Raw genomic sequence first — 18994 nt, forward strand, 5'->3', positions numbered from 1 at the left:
GTGCTCACTGAGGACCTACCCTAGAAAAAGGACAGAAACACACAGGTCCCGGGAAACACTGCAAAGAAAGCTAGCAGAAGGGTTATACACACAACCACCAGCACATTAAATACACACATATACATATATATATACACTGAACAAAATTATAAACGCAACACTTTTGTTTTTGCCCCCATTTTTCATGAGCTGAACTCAAAGATCTAAGACTTTTTCTATGTACACAAAAGGCTTATTTCTCTCAAATATTGTTCACAAATCTGTCTAAATCTGTGTTAGTGAGCACTTCTCCTTTGCCGAGATAATCCATCCACCTCACAGGTGTGGCATATCAAGATGCTGATTAGACAGCATGATTATTGCACAGGTGTGCCTTAGGCTGGCCACAATAAAAGGCCACTCTAAAATGTGCAGTTTTACTGTATTGGGGGCTCCAGGGGGATTCTAATATATACACACACACACATTTTTGTGACTTAAAGACTCCTCTTATTATGTTATTTTGTAATGGTGAGCAGGGGAGGGGCCCTGTGTCACAGATTTTTATTCCCCATGTACCTGTCAGTCACAACTTAGACACCCAACAAACACTGAAGGAAATAGATGTAGATCAGGACCCCTGTCTTTCGAACCTCCATAACCGTAACAGACGTATAAGGCTCTGTCTCTCCTCAACACGCTGTAGCTCAACAGAATGTAGCTGGAGGGGAGAGAAGGACCCCTGTCTATGCCACGGCTGTCACCACTATAGGCGTCTAAGGCTGTGCCTGATAGCCGTCAACAACACAGTTGGCCTGCTGGGTAGTCAGACGGTACAAAGGAATAAGACTTCTGCCAGTACAATCAATGGCTTATGGGTTTCCACAATATTGCTAGCTAAAGTAGCACCTATTGATGGCAAGGCAGCTTGTTTTGTGATGTATAGAGAGAAGGGTACTGTAAATGAGAGTATCAGATCAGCAGATACGCTGCCATTTTATTAGGCTCATATTTATTTGAAGGAATTATTTTGCTCTTTTCCATCTGTTGGGCTGTTTCTGAACTAAAGTAATGATGGCATATTATTCATTGGCTGTAAATGAGTGGGCAGTAGTGGTCTTGTAAAATTTCTCACTTACACTATAGTGTCCCGGGGAGATCTCAAAGCTTCTTTTATGTATTGAATTAAATTTTAACTGTGAATAATCTTGAGGTTGAAACTGACTGTCTGAATGTCAGTGAAGACTTTTACATTTCAGTTTTCAAAAGCCTAATGGAGTAAGTATCTGGATTGAAAAATGTAATAAGGTTGGTTTCAGTTCGACAACATTGAATATAAGATGCCTCTATAAGAGCCTGTCATGAATTATTCGATGCATTATGTAAAACCCTTTCATTTTGAACAGCTTTGCATGGCAAGAATCCCATTCTTGTATTTTGTAATGTATTGTTAAAGAAGATATTTTTATGAGAAGAATCCCATTTTAGTGGTGATAAATCTCTATGATCCCAGCCAGTACTGGACTTCTTGTCTAAACTCATGCCGTCAAACTATTTGGAGGATTTGAATCATTATGAAAAACTCTTTAGACTGAATATATCATGTTTTGTTGTTTCTTTAAGAATATTTGGTTGTGTGTTTGGGTGGCATTATTCTGTCTGTGGGATATTTTTGTGTGTTGAAGGGGTTTGTCATGCAACAGAGATTATTATTAAATGATTAATTATATATAGTTATTTATTTTAGAAATGTTTGATGATGGATCTGCATGATAATCCTTGTTTTTAGTTGTATGGGATACCAAACTGAACTGATGTATTCATTCTTTGGAGCATGTTGGGAAACATACTTATAATCACACTCATAAACACACTGCATAAATTACAAAATGCACTACAATTCAAAAGTTTGAGGTCTTTTAAAAAATAAATAAATAAATACCAAATCAGCATATTAGAATGATTTCTGAAGGTTCATGTGACACTGAAGACTGAAGGAATGGCTGCTGAAAATTCAGCTTTGCCATCACAGGATACTATTTCACAATATAACTGTTTTACTGTATTTTTGATCAAATAAATGCAGCCTTGTTGAGACTTATTTAAAAAACAACAAACCCAACATTAAAAAAAAAAGCTTTTGAGCTCAGTCAAACACGCACATCCCCAAGGATTGTTTCCTCACTGGCTTCATACTGTATTTCCCGTTATGCATTTGAAGTCCTCCATCCTGTTTCCTTGACTAACACCAATCCCAAACTTGTCTCTCTCCCACAGGTCCTCCAAGGCCCACCCCGGACCAGTCGTTCACATTAGTGACAATCCTATGGATGAGGGCAAGGTAAAGCAGTGCCTACACATCTGCATGAAAACAAATCAACACTTCCTGACATGAATAATTCATTTCCCTTACTTCACACAAAGCTCTTGTTTCTCTCCATTCTGAACTCATAAGACACTTCTTTCCTACAGTGCAGCACAGTTCAGTAATTGGGTCTAATCTCACACAGCTTGTTAGCAAATTATGTTGTTTTTGAAAACAAATGATCGAGGAGATATGAAGGAGATGAACAAATGCTCCAGCTACTTCCAAATGCATCTTTTTAGACATTAATTTTACCTTCGCTAATTGCCAGCGCACAGTCAGTGGGGAGCAGAGAGACAAACACCTGCTGGGGTTTTACCTTTGTGTGGATGACAAACTGTCTGTCTTTTTCTCTGGCAGCTGGGAGCTCCTCATAGGCGCCTTTATAGTGACGATCCACTCTCTGTCTCTCTCTCTCCCATCCCACTTCTGCCCCTGAACGGGGCATCGATCCATAACAGGTCCACTCAGTTCTTAATGGGTCTTAAAGTCCTTAGACACATTGTCCCTCCCTCTTGGCTGTGTGTTGAAGGGGTTTGTCATGCAACAGAGATTATTATTAAATGATTAATTATATATAGTTATTTATTTTAGAAATGTTTGATGATGGATCTGCATGATAATCCTTGTTTTTAGTTGTATGGGATACCAAACTGAACTGATGTATTCATTCTTTGGAGCATGTTGGGAAACATACTTATAATCACACTCATAAACACACTGCATAAATTACAAAATGCACTACAATTCAAAAGTTTGAGGTCTTTTAAAAAATAAATAAATAAATACCAAATCAGCATATTAGAATGATTTCTGAAGGTTCATGTGACACTGAAGACTGAAGGAATGGCTGCTGAAAATTCAGCTTTGCCATCACAGGATACTATTTCACAATATAACTGTTTTACTGTATTTTTGATCAAATAAATGCAGCCTTGTTGAGACTTATTTAAAAAACAACAAACCCAACATAAAAAAAAAAAGCTTTTGAGCTCAGTCAAACACGCACATCCCCAAGGATTGTTTCCTCACTGGCTTCATACTGTATTTCCCGTTATGCATTTGAAGTCCTCCATCCTGTTTCCTTGACTAACACCAATCCCAAACTTGTCTCTCTCCCACAGGTCCTCCAAGGCCCACCCCGGACCAGTCGTTCACATTAGTGACAATCCTATGGATGAGGGCAAGGTAAAGCAGTGCCTACACATCTGCATGAAAACAAATCAACACTTCCTGACATGAATAATTCATTTCCCTTACTTCACACAAAGCTCTTGTTTCTCTCCATTCTGAACTCATAAGACACTTCTTTCCTACAGTGCAGCACAGTTCAGTAATTGGGTCTAATCTCACACAGCTTGTTAGCAAATTATGTTGTTTTTGAAAACAAATGATCGAGGAGATATGAAGGAGATGAACAAATGCTCCAGCTACTTCCAAATGCATCTTTTTAGACATTAATTTTACCTTCGCTAATTGCCAGCGCACAGTCAGTGGGGAGCAGAGAGACAAACACCTGCTGGGGTTTTACCTTTGTGTGGATGACAAACTGTCTGTCTTTTTCTCTGGCAGCTGGGAGCTCCTCATAGGCGCCTTTATAGTGACGATCCACTCTCTGTCTCTCTCTCTCCCATCCCACTTCTGCCCCTGAACGGGGCATCGATCCATAACAGGTCCACTCAGTTCTTAATGGGTCTTAAAGTCCTTAGACACATTGTCCCTCCCTCTTGGCTGACAGAACTCCGACACTTTATCATTTCAGACTATCACTGAATCTCTAAAAACAAAGAGGTTTAAAGTTCAGATGGCAGAGGACATGTCATTTTTAAAAGAAATTTTGATGCATTTCCTGACCACTCATTCCCATGCATTTACAGTACAATAACTTGAGACTGAAGCTATGGATCTTAAAAAAGTCTTTAAAAAGTGCCATAAAAGTATCTTAAAAGTCATCCAGTAACTTTGTGTCCGGTACAGAATGAAATTTAAGTCTGAAACAAAGAAAATTCCCAGAAAAAGACAGGTGAAGTAAATGATAGAGTGTTCATTTTCAGGTGAGCTATGTCTTTCATAAATGTAGAGTTGAATTATGGTGATAACAACTTGCACATTTCTTCCAGAATGTTTTGTGTGATTCATTGATTTTGTTTGAGTATGAATAAATGTTTGTTTTGGATTAACAATCAGACGAAAGGACTTGAATTTTTTATTCAGTGTTTACTTTGTAACTCCCTCATTGGTGTGTTAGTGTATGTGGGTGTGTGTGAGTGAGAGTTAATTTCTCATAGAACAACTCATCTGTACCCTGATGAATGACTGTGCCTGGCTGGATGTCTGATTTATTCCTGCCTTCATTTAACTTGATTGATTAGTACAGCAGAGATAAATGTCCTACAATTCACTACTCCGTAGGAGTAGCAAGGTGTCATTTTGGCTCAGCACAGAGTCACGCTCATACCATGAAACACCATTGTTCATCAGACCCCACATAGTCCTTTACTGTTTATAATTAACAGTATGCAGTCTTTAGTTATGCAGATGTTGCCTGGGAACCTTTTTATCTTTGAAGGGGTCACAGAAGTGCAATAGACAGCAGAATTAACATTATATCAGATCATGGGAAGCTATTAGTGCTGAAGGGTTCACTGAGGTGCAGTGAGCAGCAGAATTAGCACTGAGGCGTTGAGGAGCTGTGTTGTTATAGATGGATGGAAATGCTGAATATAAGGATAAGGATAGCATCAGTGCTAGTAAAGGATGGAGATAAATGGACAGGCATTTTTTTTTCCTTTTGTTTCTTGTGTAATAGAGATTTTAATAATATTGCTTTCTCCATTTACATTTTTTCTTGCATCCTTGTTTTTATGTTTATAAGTGGTTGCTAGGGTGTTCTGGGAAGTTGCTAGAGTATTGTCCTGCCAATTGGACCAAGTCAAATAAGACTAGCCCCATGTGTCTATGATGATTTGGTGTTCTGATGTGCTTAAGCATATTTGTGTGTGTGGGTGTGTGCGCGTGTGTTCGTCGTCTGGCTCCTCCTCTCTGGATGCTCCTGTAATGATGTTTGCTCGGTTCATTGATTAGTTAGGTCTGCTGAGGTTCGTCCCCACTGTCTGCCGGAGACAGAGATAGAGCCGCCATCATTATGCTAAACAAGAGGAGACTGCGCTTAATTAGAAAATAATGAGAACTCTCTTTCAGCCTTCTTTGTGCATTCACTCGCTCCCTTTTTTCTCAATACATAAGTCTCAAGCTGTGCATTCTCTCTCTTTCTCTTCCACTTGATTCAGTTCTGTTCCATTCATTGTGCTATATTGTCCTGACTGTTTTCCCCATAGTATTGCCAAAGCCTTCAGTCAATAAAATAACAGTACAAAACAAAGCTATATAAAGAAACAAAGCTACTGATGTGCAACTAATGAATCATATTTTTCAATAAATGTTCATCAATGAATCCTGAAATTTTTAAAATGTCAAAAAAAAAAAATTCTCAGAAGAGCAGCACAACTGTTTTCAACAATGATAATATCATTTTTTTATTTTTTTTTTGAGCACCAAACTTCTCACCAGATTTTGGAAGGATTATGTGACACTTAGGACTGGAGTAATGGCTGCTAAAAATTCAGCTTTGCCATCACAGTAATAAATTATTTATTAAAAATTGTTGTTTTAAATTTTAGTAATATTTCACAATATTACTGTTTTTACTGTATTTATGATAAAAAAAAGCAGCCTTGACTTTTTTTCCAAAAACATTAAAAACTCTACAGCTAAGCTACAGACTATTCTATATAGAGAAGCACTCATTCTGGTTCTAAATAGCTTGCAGAAAATACCAGACACATGACTTGATTCCAGAAATATTGCAAAGGGAAATTGTGGAGTTTATCTCTGTCCTGCTAAAATAGCTTAGCAACATGATTTTAAAACCAGCTACTTTGGGGTTTGGGTACAGTTCTGTGTAAAACTAAACAACACTTGGATGTAAATGTGACACCCTTCCTCATGTTTTCTTGATAGAGCCGCAGCAGAAATGCTGATTGTCTAAAAAACAGGCTGCAGGCCTCATGTTGCTGAAGCCACAGATGCAGAATGTGTGTAACAGGCCTACTAGCTTCACTATTTGTAGCAATTGTATTGCTCAACTCCAGAAAAACAGTCTTTCTTTATTTATATCACTTATCCCAGCATGCCTCTTGTTTCAACCTGGGTAGGCACAACTTACACCCCCAGGTCATGTTCTTGGCCATTACGTGTGTGAGGAAATCTATTAAGAAATCTCCCATTGAGTTGCCTGTCCCCATGCAAGCATTACTAACTTTTATGTCCTGCTCTTTTTCTGTCATTCTCACTCACAGGCGATCCATTCTGTGGCCTGGCACCACGAGGGGAAGCAGTTTATCTGTAGTCACTCAGATGGCACACTGACCATATGGAATATAAAGTCCCCAGCCAAGCCCGTACAGACAATCACGCCACATGGTTTGTGATCTTTCTCTCTTTCTGGCTCAAACACACAAACTAATTTTCTTCAAATGTTTTTTTCGTCAGGATTAATATTGCAAAATGAATCGCTCTTATGTCTATTTCACAAGGTTGTATTACACCTCTCTCAAAGACTTGTTAATTCAGGATTGTAATTTTTTTCTCCCCCTCCTTCACAAAGAAGCTTAAAACAATCACCTCCCCTTCCCTGATTTCCATTTCAAGCGAAGCTTTAATTTTCATTTTCATTTTGTTCCTCCATGGAAATGCTTGTGTTGTGGTCTTTAGTGATGAGTGAGGTGAGGTCATGCTCTTCCTTTTGGTGCAGTCCTTGCCTGCTCTATTGAAGATACTCCACTACATACAAGAACCCCTTTCAGCCTCACCCTGCCTCCATGAGAGGAGAACATCAGACAGTCAGATTTAGAAAGAAACAAAACTAATTAGGAAAAGCAATAAAATGTTGTCAGAACCTTGCTGAAAAAATTATATTTGGTATTTTCAATTCATAGACATTAGTAGGCCCTCGTTAGGGAGGATTTAGCCCTGCTGTCTTTTATCTTAGCCACACTAAAAATCTGAGACTAATCTGCTACATTTTTCTCTCAAGCAGATGCAGATTTTCTTATTTTAATTTAATTGTATATTTAAATATATGAGCAGGCTGCAGGCCTCATGTTGCTGAAGCCACAGATGCAGAATGTGTGTAACAGGCCTACTAGCTTCACTATTTGTAGCAATTGTATTGCTCAACTCCAGAAAAACAGTCTTTCTTTATTTATATCACTTATCCCAGCATGCCTCTTGTTTCAACCTGGGTAGTCACAACTTACACCCCCAGGTCATGTTCTTGGCCATTACGTGTGTGAGGAAATCTATTAAGAAATCTCCCATTGAGTTGCCTGTCCCCATGCAAGCATTACTAACTTTTATGTCCTGCTCTTTTTCTGTCATTCTCACTCACAGGCGATCCATTCTGTGGCCTGGCACCACGAGGGGAAGCAGTTTATCTGTAGTCACTCAGATGGCACACTGACCATATGGAATATAAAGTCCCCAGCCAAGCCCGTACAGACAATCACGCCACATGGTTTGTGATCTTTCTCTCTTTCTGGCTCAAACACACAAACTAATTTTCTTCAAATGTTTTTTTCGTCAGGATTAATATTGCAAAATGAATCGCTCTTATGTCTATTTCACAAGGTTGTATTACACCTCTCTCAAAGACTTGTTAATTCAGGATTGTAATTTTTTTCTCCCCCTCCTTCACAAAGAAGCTTAAAACAATCACCTCCCCTTCCCTGATTTCCATTTCAAGCGAAGCTTTAATTTTCATTTTCATTTTGTTCCTCCATGGAAATGCTTGTGTTGTGGTCTTTAGTGATGAGTGAGGTGAGGTCATGCTCTTCCTTTTGGTGCAGTCCTTGCCTGCTCTATTGAAGATACTCCACTACATACAAGAACCCCTTTCAGCCTCACCCTGCCTCCATGAGAGGAGAACATCAGACAGTCAGATTTAGAAAGAAACAAAACTAATTAGGAAAAGCAATAAAATGTTGTCAGAACCTTGCTGAAAAAATTATATTTGGTATTTTCAATTCATAGACATTAGTAGGCCCTCGTTAGGGAGGATTTAGCCCTGCTGTCTTTTATCTTAGCCACACTAAAAATCTGAGACTAATCTGCTACATTTTTCTCTCAAGCAGATGCAGATTTTCTTATTTTAATTTAATTGTATATTTAAATATATGAATAACAGCACAATTCTTTAAGTTCATTTCAAAATTATTTTAAATGCATTATTTGACTATTTCTACATAAGGCAAGAAATATTCTTCTGAGCCCAACTAAAGACCCAAATTCTAGAATCAAGATTTGTTTGGGATGTTTACATTTTTAGGATTGTCGTTCAACAAACTGCTTAGGAGGAGAAGAAAATTACATAAATCAATTTGTTTCATAGTGAACATTTCTTTTTGTTATGAAAGTACTTACGTAGTTCTTCTGTGACACGCTTCCTGTCTGTGGGAGAGGGAGGCTCTTTTCCAAATTCCACCCTCAGCCTGTGTGTTCTTCCTTCATCGCTACTCTTTTGTGACATAATGCTTGATAGACAGTTGGCTGTAAAGTCTCCTCCTAAAATGCTAAATGACAATTTCAGTTTTTTAAATTTTGAAAATTTACTGGAAGTTTTGTGGCTTCACTTTATTGAATATGAAGTCCCCTGTTCGGTAATACACCCCTAAAATGAACAGTGTTTCACATCTAAGAAAACAAAAGTCTTTTGGCAATACTTAAAAAAAACAAAAAACAGACCGGTCATTTGATAACTTCCTGTTTCAGTCAGAAATACATGAAGAAAAGGAGGTTAGGAAACTCTCTGAATGAGTCCGATTCTGTTTCAGGAAAGCAGCCTAAAGATGGAAAAAAGCCAGAGCCTTGCAAACCCATTCTTAAAGTAGAGTACAAGACCACGAGAGCAGGGTAAGTACACACCTGCAGCAATACATCTTTACTTTTCCTACAGCAAAAACAATCGTAAACCATCATGAATGGTGGTCCAGGCTGGTTTTTGCTGTTTTGTGCTGGTCAAGCTGGTAAACCAGCATAGCCGTAGTGTTCATAAGTTAAACCTTTCTAGCGAACTATCTTTTAGATGTTTTGTTTTAGATGTCACAAATAAATGTGGGGTCCAAAAATGGAGTCCAATAGTCTGAGACCACATTGAAATATGGGATTAAAAATTTATTTCAAGCTCAAAAAGTTACAATGTAAAATAAATAACAAGTACTTAAGATTCTGCATGATTTCTAGGTCACAACCAAATAAACAAACTTGTGGTGTTCGTGCAGCTCAAGTGCTTCTTTCGTTAAAGGAAAAGGCATTCTAAAAGACATTCAGTTCAGCTTCTTCTTACTCAGACTGTTATGCGGATAAAATAATTTGAGAAAAATACAAGCACAAACTTTCAGACTTTTGAAGCTCACTGTACTGTATATGTTTGTGTTCTGAACAGGGATCCATTTATGATCTTCTCTGGTGGTTTGTCGTATGACACTGTTGGTCGACGGCCATGCTTGACAGTAATGCATGGAAAGAGCACGGCAGTATTGGAGATGGATTATTCCATTGTAGATTTCCTCACCCTGTGTGAAACGCCATATCCTAATGGTACGTGGGTCGATTTACTCATTAACAGCACCTGCTCTGTCCAGTATTGTTGCAATAAGTACTCAGTCTTTTTATCTCATGCCACTTCCACTTTTTTCTTTTTTTGCTGACATTTGAACCTTTGTATTGTTGGGTTGTTCTATTCTTTCATGTTCTTTGTAGATGAGCTTGAGCTCTCCCAGTGGAACGGCTGCCTAGTAATTACATTTTACATCTCTTTTTTAAAGCATCCTCTATTCATAACTTCCAGTTCTGTGACTGCATTCGTTTATTATTGCCGTACCATTTGAATAATTTATCACTTGGGTGGTTATTTATGAATAGTAAGTGTTTTCTTTTCTCTCTGCAGGCAGCTGTAGCAAAGGCTGATAGGACTTTAGTTTGTTAATAGTCTGTCAATAGTTTGCTGGTGTGAAAAATAAAACATTAAATGTACTTATTTGGCTCTTTGAAATACTTGAATCCGATTGGCCAGTCTCTGATTGCCTAATTTTTCTGTTGAACTAAATGTCAGTATCGCTCTTGAGCATTACTTATATAAAGATGAAAGAGAGGAAAACATGATACTTTTGAGCTAAATGCACTATTGTTCAAGAATTTTTGGGTCATTTTTTTTTCTTTTTTGAAAGAAATGAATACATTTATTTAACAAGTATGCATAACATTTAAAATAAAATGTGACAGTAAGCACACTGATAATGTTATAATTCAAATAAATGCTGTTCTTTTAAACTTGTTTTCTGTTATGTACTTTTTTTCTTAAAGAAAAGCTAAGTAAGATAAAATAATTAAAATTAAAATCAATATTTCATGTCCATGTACTTATTTTGTTAGTCGCCATGATTTGGATTAGGGTTTATTATGACGTAAAGACAGCTGACTGTACTTTATCCCTTACATAACATCACTTCTGTAGTTTATGAATGGTGCTGGTTTAAAAAACAATAATTTTTCTTGTGATTCACCTTGCTTTTACAAAAATAAAGATAATCATGCAGTTGTTCTTGCCTAAACGCAGCGTCTGTGTTCATATATCTGTGTTAAAGGCTTAACCATTTTGTTTAGAGTTTGTATAAGTCCAAACTGAGAAGCAGTGAAGAATGCGGGAGGAATGGGAACAGTGTTTGCACTGCTGCTTGCATAACAGTGCCTGGCTCTTTACGTTGATTAAGCTATATTTGAAATGAGACGTCGTTGGTTCTGACTCATTATTAAGACATTTGTGAGGTTCAAACTTATGCAGTGATGTCTCCAGTCATAACTTCAATGGAATAAATATGATCCACATTTTATTATAAGTGTGGGTGTCAAAACAGGTGAACAGGTGAATTTTACTCCAGGCTTCAGTGTCACATGATCCTTCAGAAATCAGTCTAGTATGCTGATTTGGTGCTAAAGAAACATTTCTTATTATTATCAATGTTGAAAACTGTTGCATGCAACTTTTGCTGCTTAATATTTCTGAGGAAACTGTGGTACTTTTTTTTTAGGATTCTTTGATAAATAGAAAATTCAAAAGAACAACATTTACTTGAAATAGAAATCTTTTGTAACATTAATGTCTTATCTGTCACTTTTGATCAATTTAATGTCCCTTTGCTAAATAAAAGTATTAATTTCTTTAAAAAACAACAACATCTAAATAACTAGTGGTAAACGGTATTTGTAGAAATATTTGTATATGTACAAATATGTAGCAATTTATTCATGATTTTATCCATCCTGTTTTCATTTCTCTGCAGATTTTCAGGAACCATATGCTGTAGTGGTCCTCCTCGAAAAGGATTTAGTTGTTATTGACCTTGCACAAAACGGGTATGTATCACCCACAGCATTTGCGTCATATTTGTGACTAACATGTTTGACACTATCACACTTTTCCACAACAGTGTCAATTAGATTTTTTTGACCTGTGGTGTTTTTCAGTTACCCTATCTTTGAAAATCCTTATCCCATGATGATTCATGAGTCTCCTGTGACGTGTTGTGAGTACTTAGCCGATTGTCCTGTGGACCTCATACCTGCACTTTACTCTGTCGGGTCTCGCCAGAAACGACAGGGCTACAGCAAAAAGGTACAACAGCATGCACACACTCATTTAAAGGTGCTAATCAGTTAATGATGTCTTTTAAGCTAAAACGTCCTGCCTACACACACACACCCCTTGGCTTTTGAGTGAGTAGATTGCAGTCTCTGGTGAATCACCCCGTTGCCCTATGCCTGCGTGACATCAGGCCCCCATTGTGCAGCACATTGTGTCCTCAGACTGTGTGGGTCAGTCACAGACAGGGGTATTTATGGGTATGAAAGAAAGCATGACCTCTCAGCCAAGACTGGAGTGCGGTGTGTTAGTTGTGGGTCTGTCTCCCACAGGGAGCAGGTTAACTCAGACGGCCCACTTTGAATCACAGCACTTCTGAATACCTTTGAATAAACTGCTTCAGCTTCCATGCCTTGTGAGGAAATGCTTTCCTAGAATGCTTTTTTTTTGTAGAGCCTCGCCAGCCATTTAATAAAGGTTCCACCCACATTGCAGAAATGTTTTGTGGCTGCCAGTGCCAGCCACAGTCATTATATTAAGAGTATGCTTACTAAAACTTACAAATTGGCCAATTTCGTTTTATTAAGTTTCCCAGGAATGCTCACACGCTTTAGGGCAATATCTACTAAATTTCCTCTATTCTTATATGTCAAGAAATGTCTGATTTATGCGGTAAGCTTTCGTGGATTTAAGTGCTTTTCTGTGGTTTTGTTGTTCATCACAGGAATGGCCTATCAGTGGCGGAAACTGGGGCCTGGGCACACAAAGCTACCCTGAAATAATAATAACTGGGTAAGAATGTGTGTGTGTATGCTCTGTTCTCTCTCTTTCGCCGTTTGTAGTTCTGCTGAAATGGCAAAAATGGGGAAAAAACTTAAATGGAGTAAAATAAGAAGGCAGGGTATAAGAAGAGGGAGGAGGAGTGCAGAAGAGAGGGTAATGAGCAGGACAAGATGGTAGCGAAAGGGAAGTATGACAAAAAAGTAAGCATTTTTTGATGTACAGCCCATGGGATGACAGAACCTTTTTTTGCTTTTTTAGTGGGTTTGACAGCAGTGGGAAGAGCACTTCCTCTCATCTCTTGACTAGCTTTTATCTGACATTGCACCTTAGCTTACCTCAGTGATTTGTTTGAATACATGTGGTAATGGGAAAGTGCCAGTGAGTTTATGTGGGTTTGTGTACAAAAATGTATGAGACAGTTGAAATAAAAGATTCTCTGCTCTTCTTGAAGGCATGCAGATGGTTCAGTGAAGTTCTGGGATGCATCAGCAAGTGAGTACCGAGCCTTTCTGACTTCATATTCACCCCATTTACCACTTGTGTGCAGCATTATAGCTCCATTTACCACAATGTGTTCGGTATAATAGTTTTTCAAAGCTCATAAACTTCAAACACATTTGCATTTCATATTGAATTTGGCAGACACATTTGTCTAAAAACAAAAGTTTTATATCAGATTTGTGCTATTCTATGACATAAACCCATGACCTTGGTGTTGCTAGCGACATGCACTGCTATTTTGGCTACAGCAAAGACTGTAGACCAGGATGGTTCAATCATATTGCTGTGAATATATTACTGTGAATATAGTGGAATTAGTCAGGAGGAGCCAATTGCCAATTGGTAAAGTCATCACATCACCAATTCGCAAAACTGAATCTCTGGTTTCTATAGAAAGAATCAGTTTCCTGAGATGCGTTAAGACTGCACATAGAGCAGATAAGAGTTGTTCTTGCATGCCCGAAATAGATGCCCAGAGGCGTTGCAAATGTGGCCGCCAAGTGAACTGATTTTCTTTGAAAGGGTCTTTGGCTACAGTTACAATCACATTCGACTAACAGTTAGATATCGAAATAAAAACTGGATTCTGCTGACCACTGTTGGAGTATAACTTGACATCATTTACCTTAACAATAAGGTAATTTTCCATGATTTATGACCCAACTGGAGACTGACCGTATAATGTCACACACAAAAAATTCCCGAGATCCCACAGGCTTTGTCTAACCTTCTGCACCGCTGAGAGAGACCAGTGTGGTGAGAGTGTTACCTGTACATGTCATTTCACCTTGTTTAAACTGTAAGCTTGACAGACTACAGTTTCCACTGTTCCTGTACCTCCCGTAGGTGCTAAAGGACATATCGTAATATTAAAAATACCACAAAGGTTGCAAACCCCTCACACAAGCACTTGTTTAACATTCAAATGGCTTTTCCTAATGGTAGGAAATCATTTAAAACCAAAGAGGCCCTCATTTTGTCCACCAATGAAATATAAAGCTAATTAGACTAGACTTTTTAATCCTGCTAAGACAGAGTGGCTAATCTTATGCCATTTAATATTTTTTTTGCTTTGGCTGAACTGAACAATTGGAGTCAGTGGATTAGAGGCCCTCAAAAATTGGACAAAACACATTTATGCATATGACGGCATTAAAACATTTCCCATCATTCTTTTAATCCTCTAAAGCATTAACTGTACAAATCTAGAAGTTATATGACTTAGTTCTTTGGAATACTATAGATTATGAATGGTTTATTCACAGCATTTTGTGGTCTAATAACTGCTAAACTGGTAATTGTCCAAAGCAACTTATTTCCTATACAATTGTGGTAGATTAAAGGGTTAGTTCACCCAAAAATGAAAATTAGTTTTGTGTGTCTTGTGTTTTACTTACCCTCGAAGCATCCTAGGTGTATATGACTTTCTTCTTTCAGACGAATCCAGTCGGAGTTATATTAAAAATTGTCCTGGCTATTCCAAGCTCTATCATTGCAGTCAGTGGGTGTTGCAGTTGAACAGTCCACAAGTCGTCAAATAAAGCTCACGCATTCATAATAAAACATGTCGCAGACAGCTCCGGGGGATGAATAAAGGCCCCCTGTAGCGAATCCATGAGTTTTTGTAAGAAAAATATCCATATTTCAAACGTAATAAACACTTTTCTCTCACTTCTGTTATCTATCATACGCGGATCCATTCCGACGGAAGGCGTATGATGTATGCAAGATATGCTAGTCTCGCGAGCTTGTTTAATAGGAGTAAAGGAAGCAAAGTTTCCTTACTTTAAGAAAGGAAAACCAGTCTCCTCTGGGTTTATATCGAAATCCTCCGACATTTTTCTTTGCAAATCGTCGGTTTGTACGCATTCGTCACTAATCACGCAACGCCGCGCGTCTTACGTCATCCGCCAGAACTGCTTCAGTGTATGACAGTCAGCGGAAGTGAGAGAAAAGTGTTTATTACGTTTGAAATATGGATATTTTTCTTACAAAAACTCATGGATTCGCAACAGGTGGCCTTTAATCATCCCTCGGAGCTGTCTGCTGCACGTTTTAATATGGATGCGTGAGCTTTATTTGACGACTTGTGGACTGTTCAACTGCAACACCCGCTGACTGCAATGATAGAGTTTGGATTTTTCATTTTTGGGTGAACTAACCCTTTAGTGTCTAAAATAATTTTTGTTAAAATTAGTTTGTGTCCATTCATTCATTTATTCATTCATTTGAGAAGTAGCTGTGTAATAAAACAGATAATGTACAGTCAGCTGGTAAAATGCAAAATGTATATGCAAAATAAACCTCTTCAAATTAATACAACATATGGATGCATCAATATTAAAAATCTGTCCGATACCAATAAGCCATTCATTATTTTCTTGTTATGGCTGATCAACAATAAATGTTCAAATTCCATTTTAAATGTGAAGTTAAACATCACAACATTATAATGTACAGTATGAAAAATTGATATTTATTTTGAGATTTGTATAAGATTACATTTTAACAATGTTTTTTTTTTCCAATTTAACCGTTCTTAATGTTTTTAAAGATTAACTTGAACATTAAAGTGAAGTTGGATGACAATATGATAAAAATCTCTAATTTTGTGTTAATGACTGGTTGAATGCAATTATCTCTTCCTTTTTCCTTTGAATCCCATTTGCCATGTGTTCAGTAATGCTCCAGGTGCTGTATAAGCTGAAGACAGCTAAGGTGTTTGAGAAGGCACGCTGTAAGGAGGAGAAACCCAGCACAGAGATTGTGGATGAGGACCCGTTTGCCATTCAGTTGATGTCTTGGTGTCCCGAGAGCCGCATGCTTTGTGTGGCTGGTGTCTCTGCCCATGTCATCATATACAGGTTCAGCAAACAGGAAATCACCACAGAAGTTGTGCAGGTAAAAATATGTTGTTTATACAATTTTTTATTTATTTATTTATCTTTTAATGTAAGAATTATTTTGCAAGAAATATGTAAGAATTATTTTTTTTTATTGACTTAAAAACTTTGTTTTCTGAAGTGGAATGAGTAATGCTGCTCTCACAGACACTCTGTCTCTCTCTTATTCCCCGTCTCAAGTTATTTTAGTTTCCTGACAACTGCCATGACTCATAACGTTAATAATATTATAAAATCTGTTCATTAAATGGATGTTGTTCAGCAACTTGAATGTGTTGGTGCATTTGTACGTGTATGTGCTGTCTACAGAGCCAACTAAGGATATCCGAGGAACAGTTGTTACTCAGATGCTTAACTAAATCCCTAAGCCTTTCAAAGCCGTTTTAATTAATGTTCACCACATCTAGCTGTATATTGAGCTTGAATAATTAATACTGCATTCATTTTGCCCTCTCACTGTTTTTTTTTTTTTTTTTGCAAGCTGTACATTTGCATATTGATGCTTCCGTGACCCATAAATAAATGAGTGCTTATGGTAATGCTATTAGAAAGTATATCTGTGAATAATTTGAATTTACATATGATTTATTGTGGGAAAATATATAATGTGGTAGACTGAAGCAATTAAGCAATAGTGCTTTATTAATGCTTAATCAACTTATTTACATATTAATACATGACTCATATAACCAGGATAATAATGAATCAAATGTTTGAATACAGTCCAATTGGGGACAGAACGAATCTGATTGGTTAACAGAGGTGCATGCTCAGTGCAAATGTGGGATAAACCATTAGTGTTACCATCGTCTGCTGACAGAACATTCACACTTCTGTATAATGAGGGCAAATTAAACCTTTTAACACCTTTAGTCCAGTGACTCTCACACATAGGAACACTCACTTGGAAAAGACACGCACACCAATTAGCGTGTCTCATGTTCAGAATAGCGACACCGATGGGGATCAATTAACTCGTGCGTTTATCTGTTCTCAAGCACGATTTTTTCAATTACATGTGTACATATGTGTGTGTTTTACAGTTACTGGAGGTCAGGTTACAGTATGAGCTGAATGATCTGGAGTCTCCAGAAGGGGGAGGAGATCAGACACCAGCTCCTCCCACACCAAGCACCTCCCCTAGTCCACAAACTGCCGCTCCTCAGACATACACCTCCACTAGCAGCAACTCATCAGATGGGATCCGAGACAACATACCCTGCCTCAAGTAATTCTGCTTTGCAAGTTATATTTTAATACACATAACGGGGGATCCAAAAGTCTGAGACTATTTGTGTACAGTAAATGCCTTTATTTTACTTTTTTTTAATGCAATTATATTATTAACAGAACATTTTGATTACTAAATTAAAATATATATATATATATTTTAGAGTATTTTTAGCATTTGGTATGTTGCATTTGCTTTAATAACATCAGCGCTCAATTTGTATGAACTCCACAAATTTGTGATGACCAGATGATCCAGCATGATTTGAAAATGAGCCAAAGAGCATCTTGTGTTTCACTGTATTGGAAACATCTGACTGTCTGTACAAAGGAGTTCACATGATCAGCTTATTTGATTTGTGAGAACCCAACAGACAGAATGCACCAAATATAAGTGTCAAGTTAAAAATAGTTCAGCTTTTACAAACACATTTCAGGACTTGTGTGTTCTGTTCCATTCAGCTGCGCTTTGTCTGGCTGTTTCCAAAGAAAGCATTGAGGAATGTAGTTGCCACAGACTGAAAGTTAGTTTGTGCGGTATTGATGCAAATTGTTGTCTGACAAATCAGACAGCAAAGTTGCACCATGAGGCCCCTTTTTGGCACATTACTGGATTTTGCTTGTTTGAAGTATAAAAAATAAAACCGTTTTTATGATTAATCATGAATGTCACTTTCAAGTGCTTGGGTACCCATGCTCATCCCCAGTATGTAATATATCACACTATACAGTAAATGTTATACAGTTTTTGGCAGGGACTGTGTATAACCCATGTCTCCTCTCTCTGTCATTCCCTCAGGGTGCGCTGCAGTCCTCTGAAGCAGTCTCCAGGGTATCAGGTGGAGCTGGTGGTACAGCTGGTGTGGGTCAGTGGAGAGCCGCCCCAGCAGATCAGCAGCTTGGCCATCAACTCCTGCTATGGCTTGTGAGTGACCTGAAGTTTTGCATTGTTTTGTCAGGTTGTTCAGCAAATAAATCAAATGCTGCAGACTGTGTCAGAAATGTTTATGAAAGGACAATATTTGCTTTGTTCTTATATTTGTATTAAAATATTTACATACAGTGGTGTGAAAAAGTGTTGGCCCCCTTCCTGTTGTTTAATTTTTTTGCATATTTGTCACACTTAAAAGATTCAGATCATCAAACTAATTTTAATATTACACAAAGATAATGATTATTTATTTTATTAATGGAAAAAAGCTGTCCAAACCTGCCTGGCCCTACGTGAAAAAGTAATTGCCCCCTAAATCTAATAACTGGTTGTGCCACGCTTTGCAGCAACAACTGCAATCAAGTGTTTGCGATAACTGGCAATGGGTCTTTCACATCGCTGTGGAGGAATTTTGGTCCACTCTTCTTTGCAGAATTGTTTTAATTCAGCCACATTGGAGGGTTTTCGAGCATGAATGGACTGTTTAAGCATCTCAATCAGATTTAAGTCCGGACTTTGATTTGGCCACTCCAAAACCTTAATTTAGTTTTTCTTGAGCCATTCAGAGGTGGACTTGCTGGTGTGTTTGGGATCATTGTCCTGCT

At 37.8% G+C, this 18994-nt stretch overlaps 1 protein-coding gene across 1 annotated transcript in view; it reads left to right on the forward strand.

The window, feature by feature from the left end:
* Positions 1 to 7119: 7119 nt before the first annotated feature.
* The window catches only part of LOC107602546 (syntaxin-binding protein 5-like), a 28311-nt gene continuing 16436 nt past the window's right edge, over positions 7120 to 18994 (forward strand). Inside the window, exons 1-11 of the mRNA XM_016295077.1 lie at positions 7120 to 7128; positions 7796 to 7919; positions 9235 to 9313; positions 9846 to 10000; positions 11743 to 11815; positions 11927 to 12074; positions 12766 to 12833; positions 13276 to 13316; positions 16006 to 16226; positions 17272 to 17456; positions 18258 to 18383. Coding sequence (XP_016150563.1) covers positions 7120 to 7128; positions 7796 to 7919; positions 9235 to 9313; positions 9846 to 10000; positions 11743 to 11815; positions 11927 to 12074; positions 12766 to 12833; positions 13276 to 13316; positions 16006 to 16226; positions 17272 to 17456; positions 18258 to 18383 — 1229 coding nt within the window. The remainder of the gene's footprint in view (positions 7129 to 7795; positions 7920 to 9234; positions 9314 to 9845; positions 10001 to 11742; positions 11816 to 11926; positions 12075 to 12765; positions 12834 to 13275; positions 13317 to 16005; positions 16227 to 17271; positions 17457 to 18257; positions 18384 to 18994) is intronic.

Source organism: Sinocyclocheilus grahami, unplaced genomic scaffold, assembly GCF_001515645.1.
Source record: "Sinocyclocheilus grahami isolate Dianchi unplaced genomic scaffold, SAMN03320097.WGS_v1.1 scaffold15.1, whole genome shotgun sequence".
Lineage (NCBI taxonomy): Eukaryota > Metazoa > Chordata > Actinopteri > Cypriniformes > Cyprinidae > Sinocyclocheilus > Sinocyclocheilus grahami.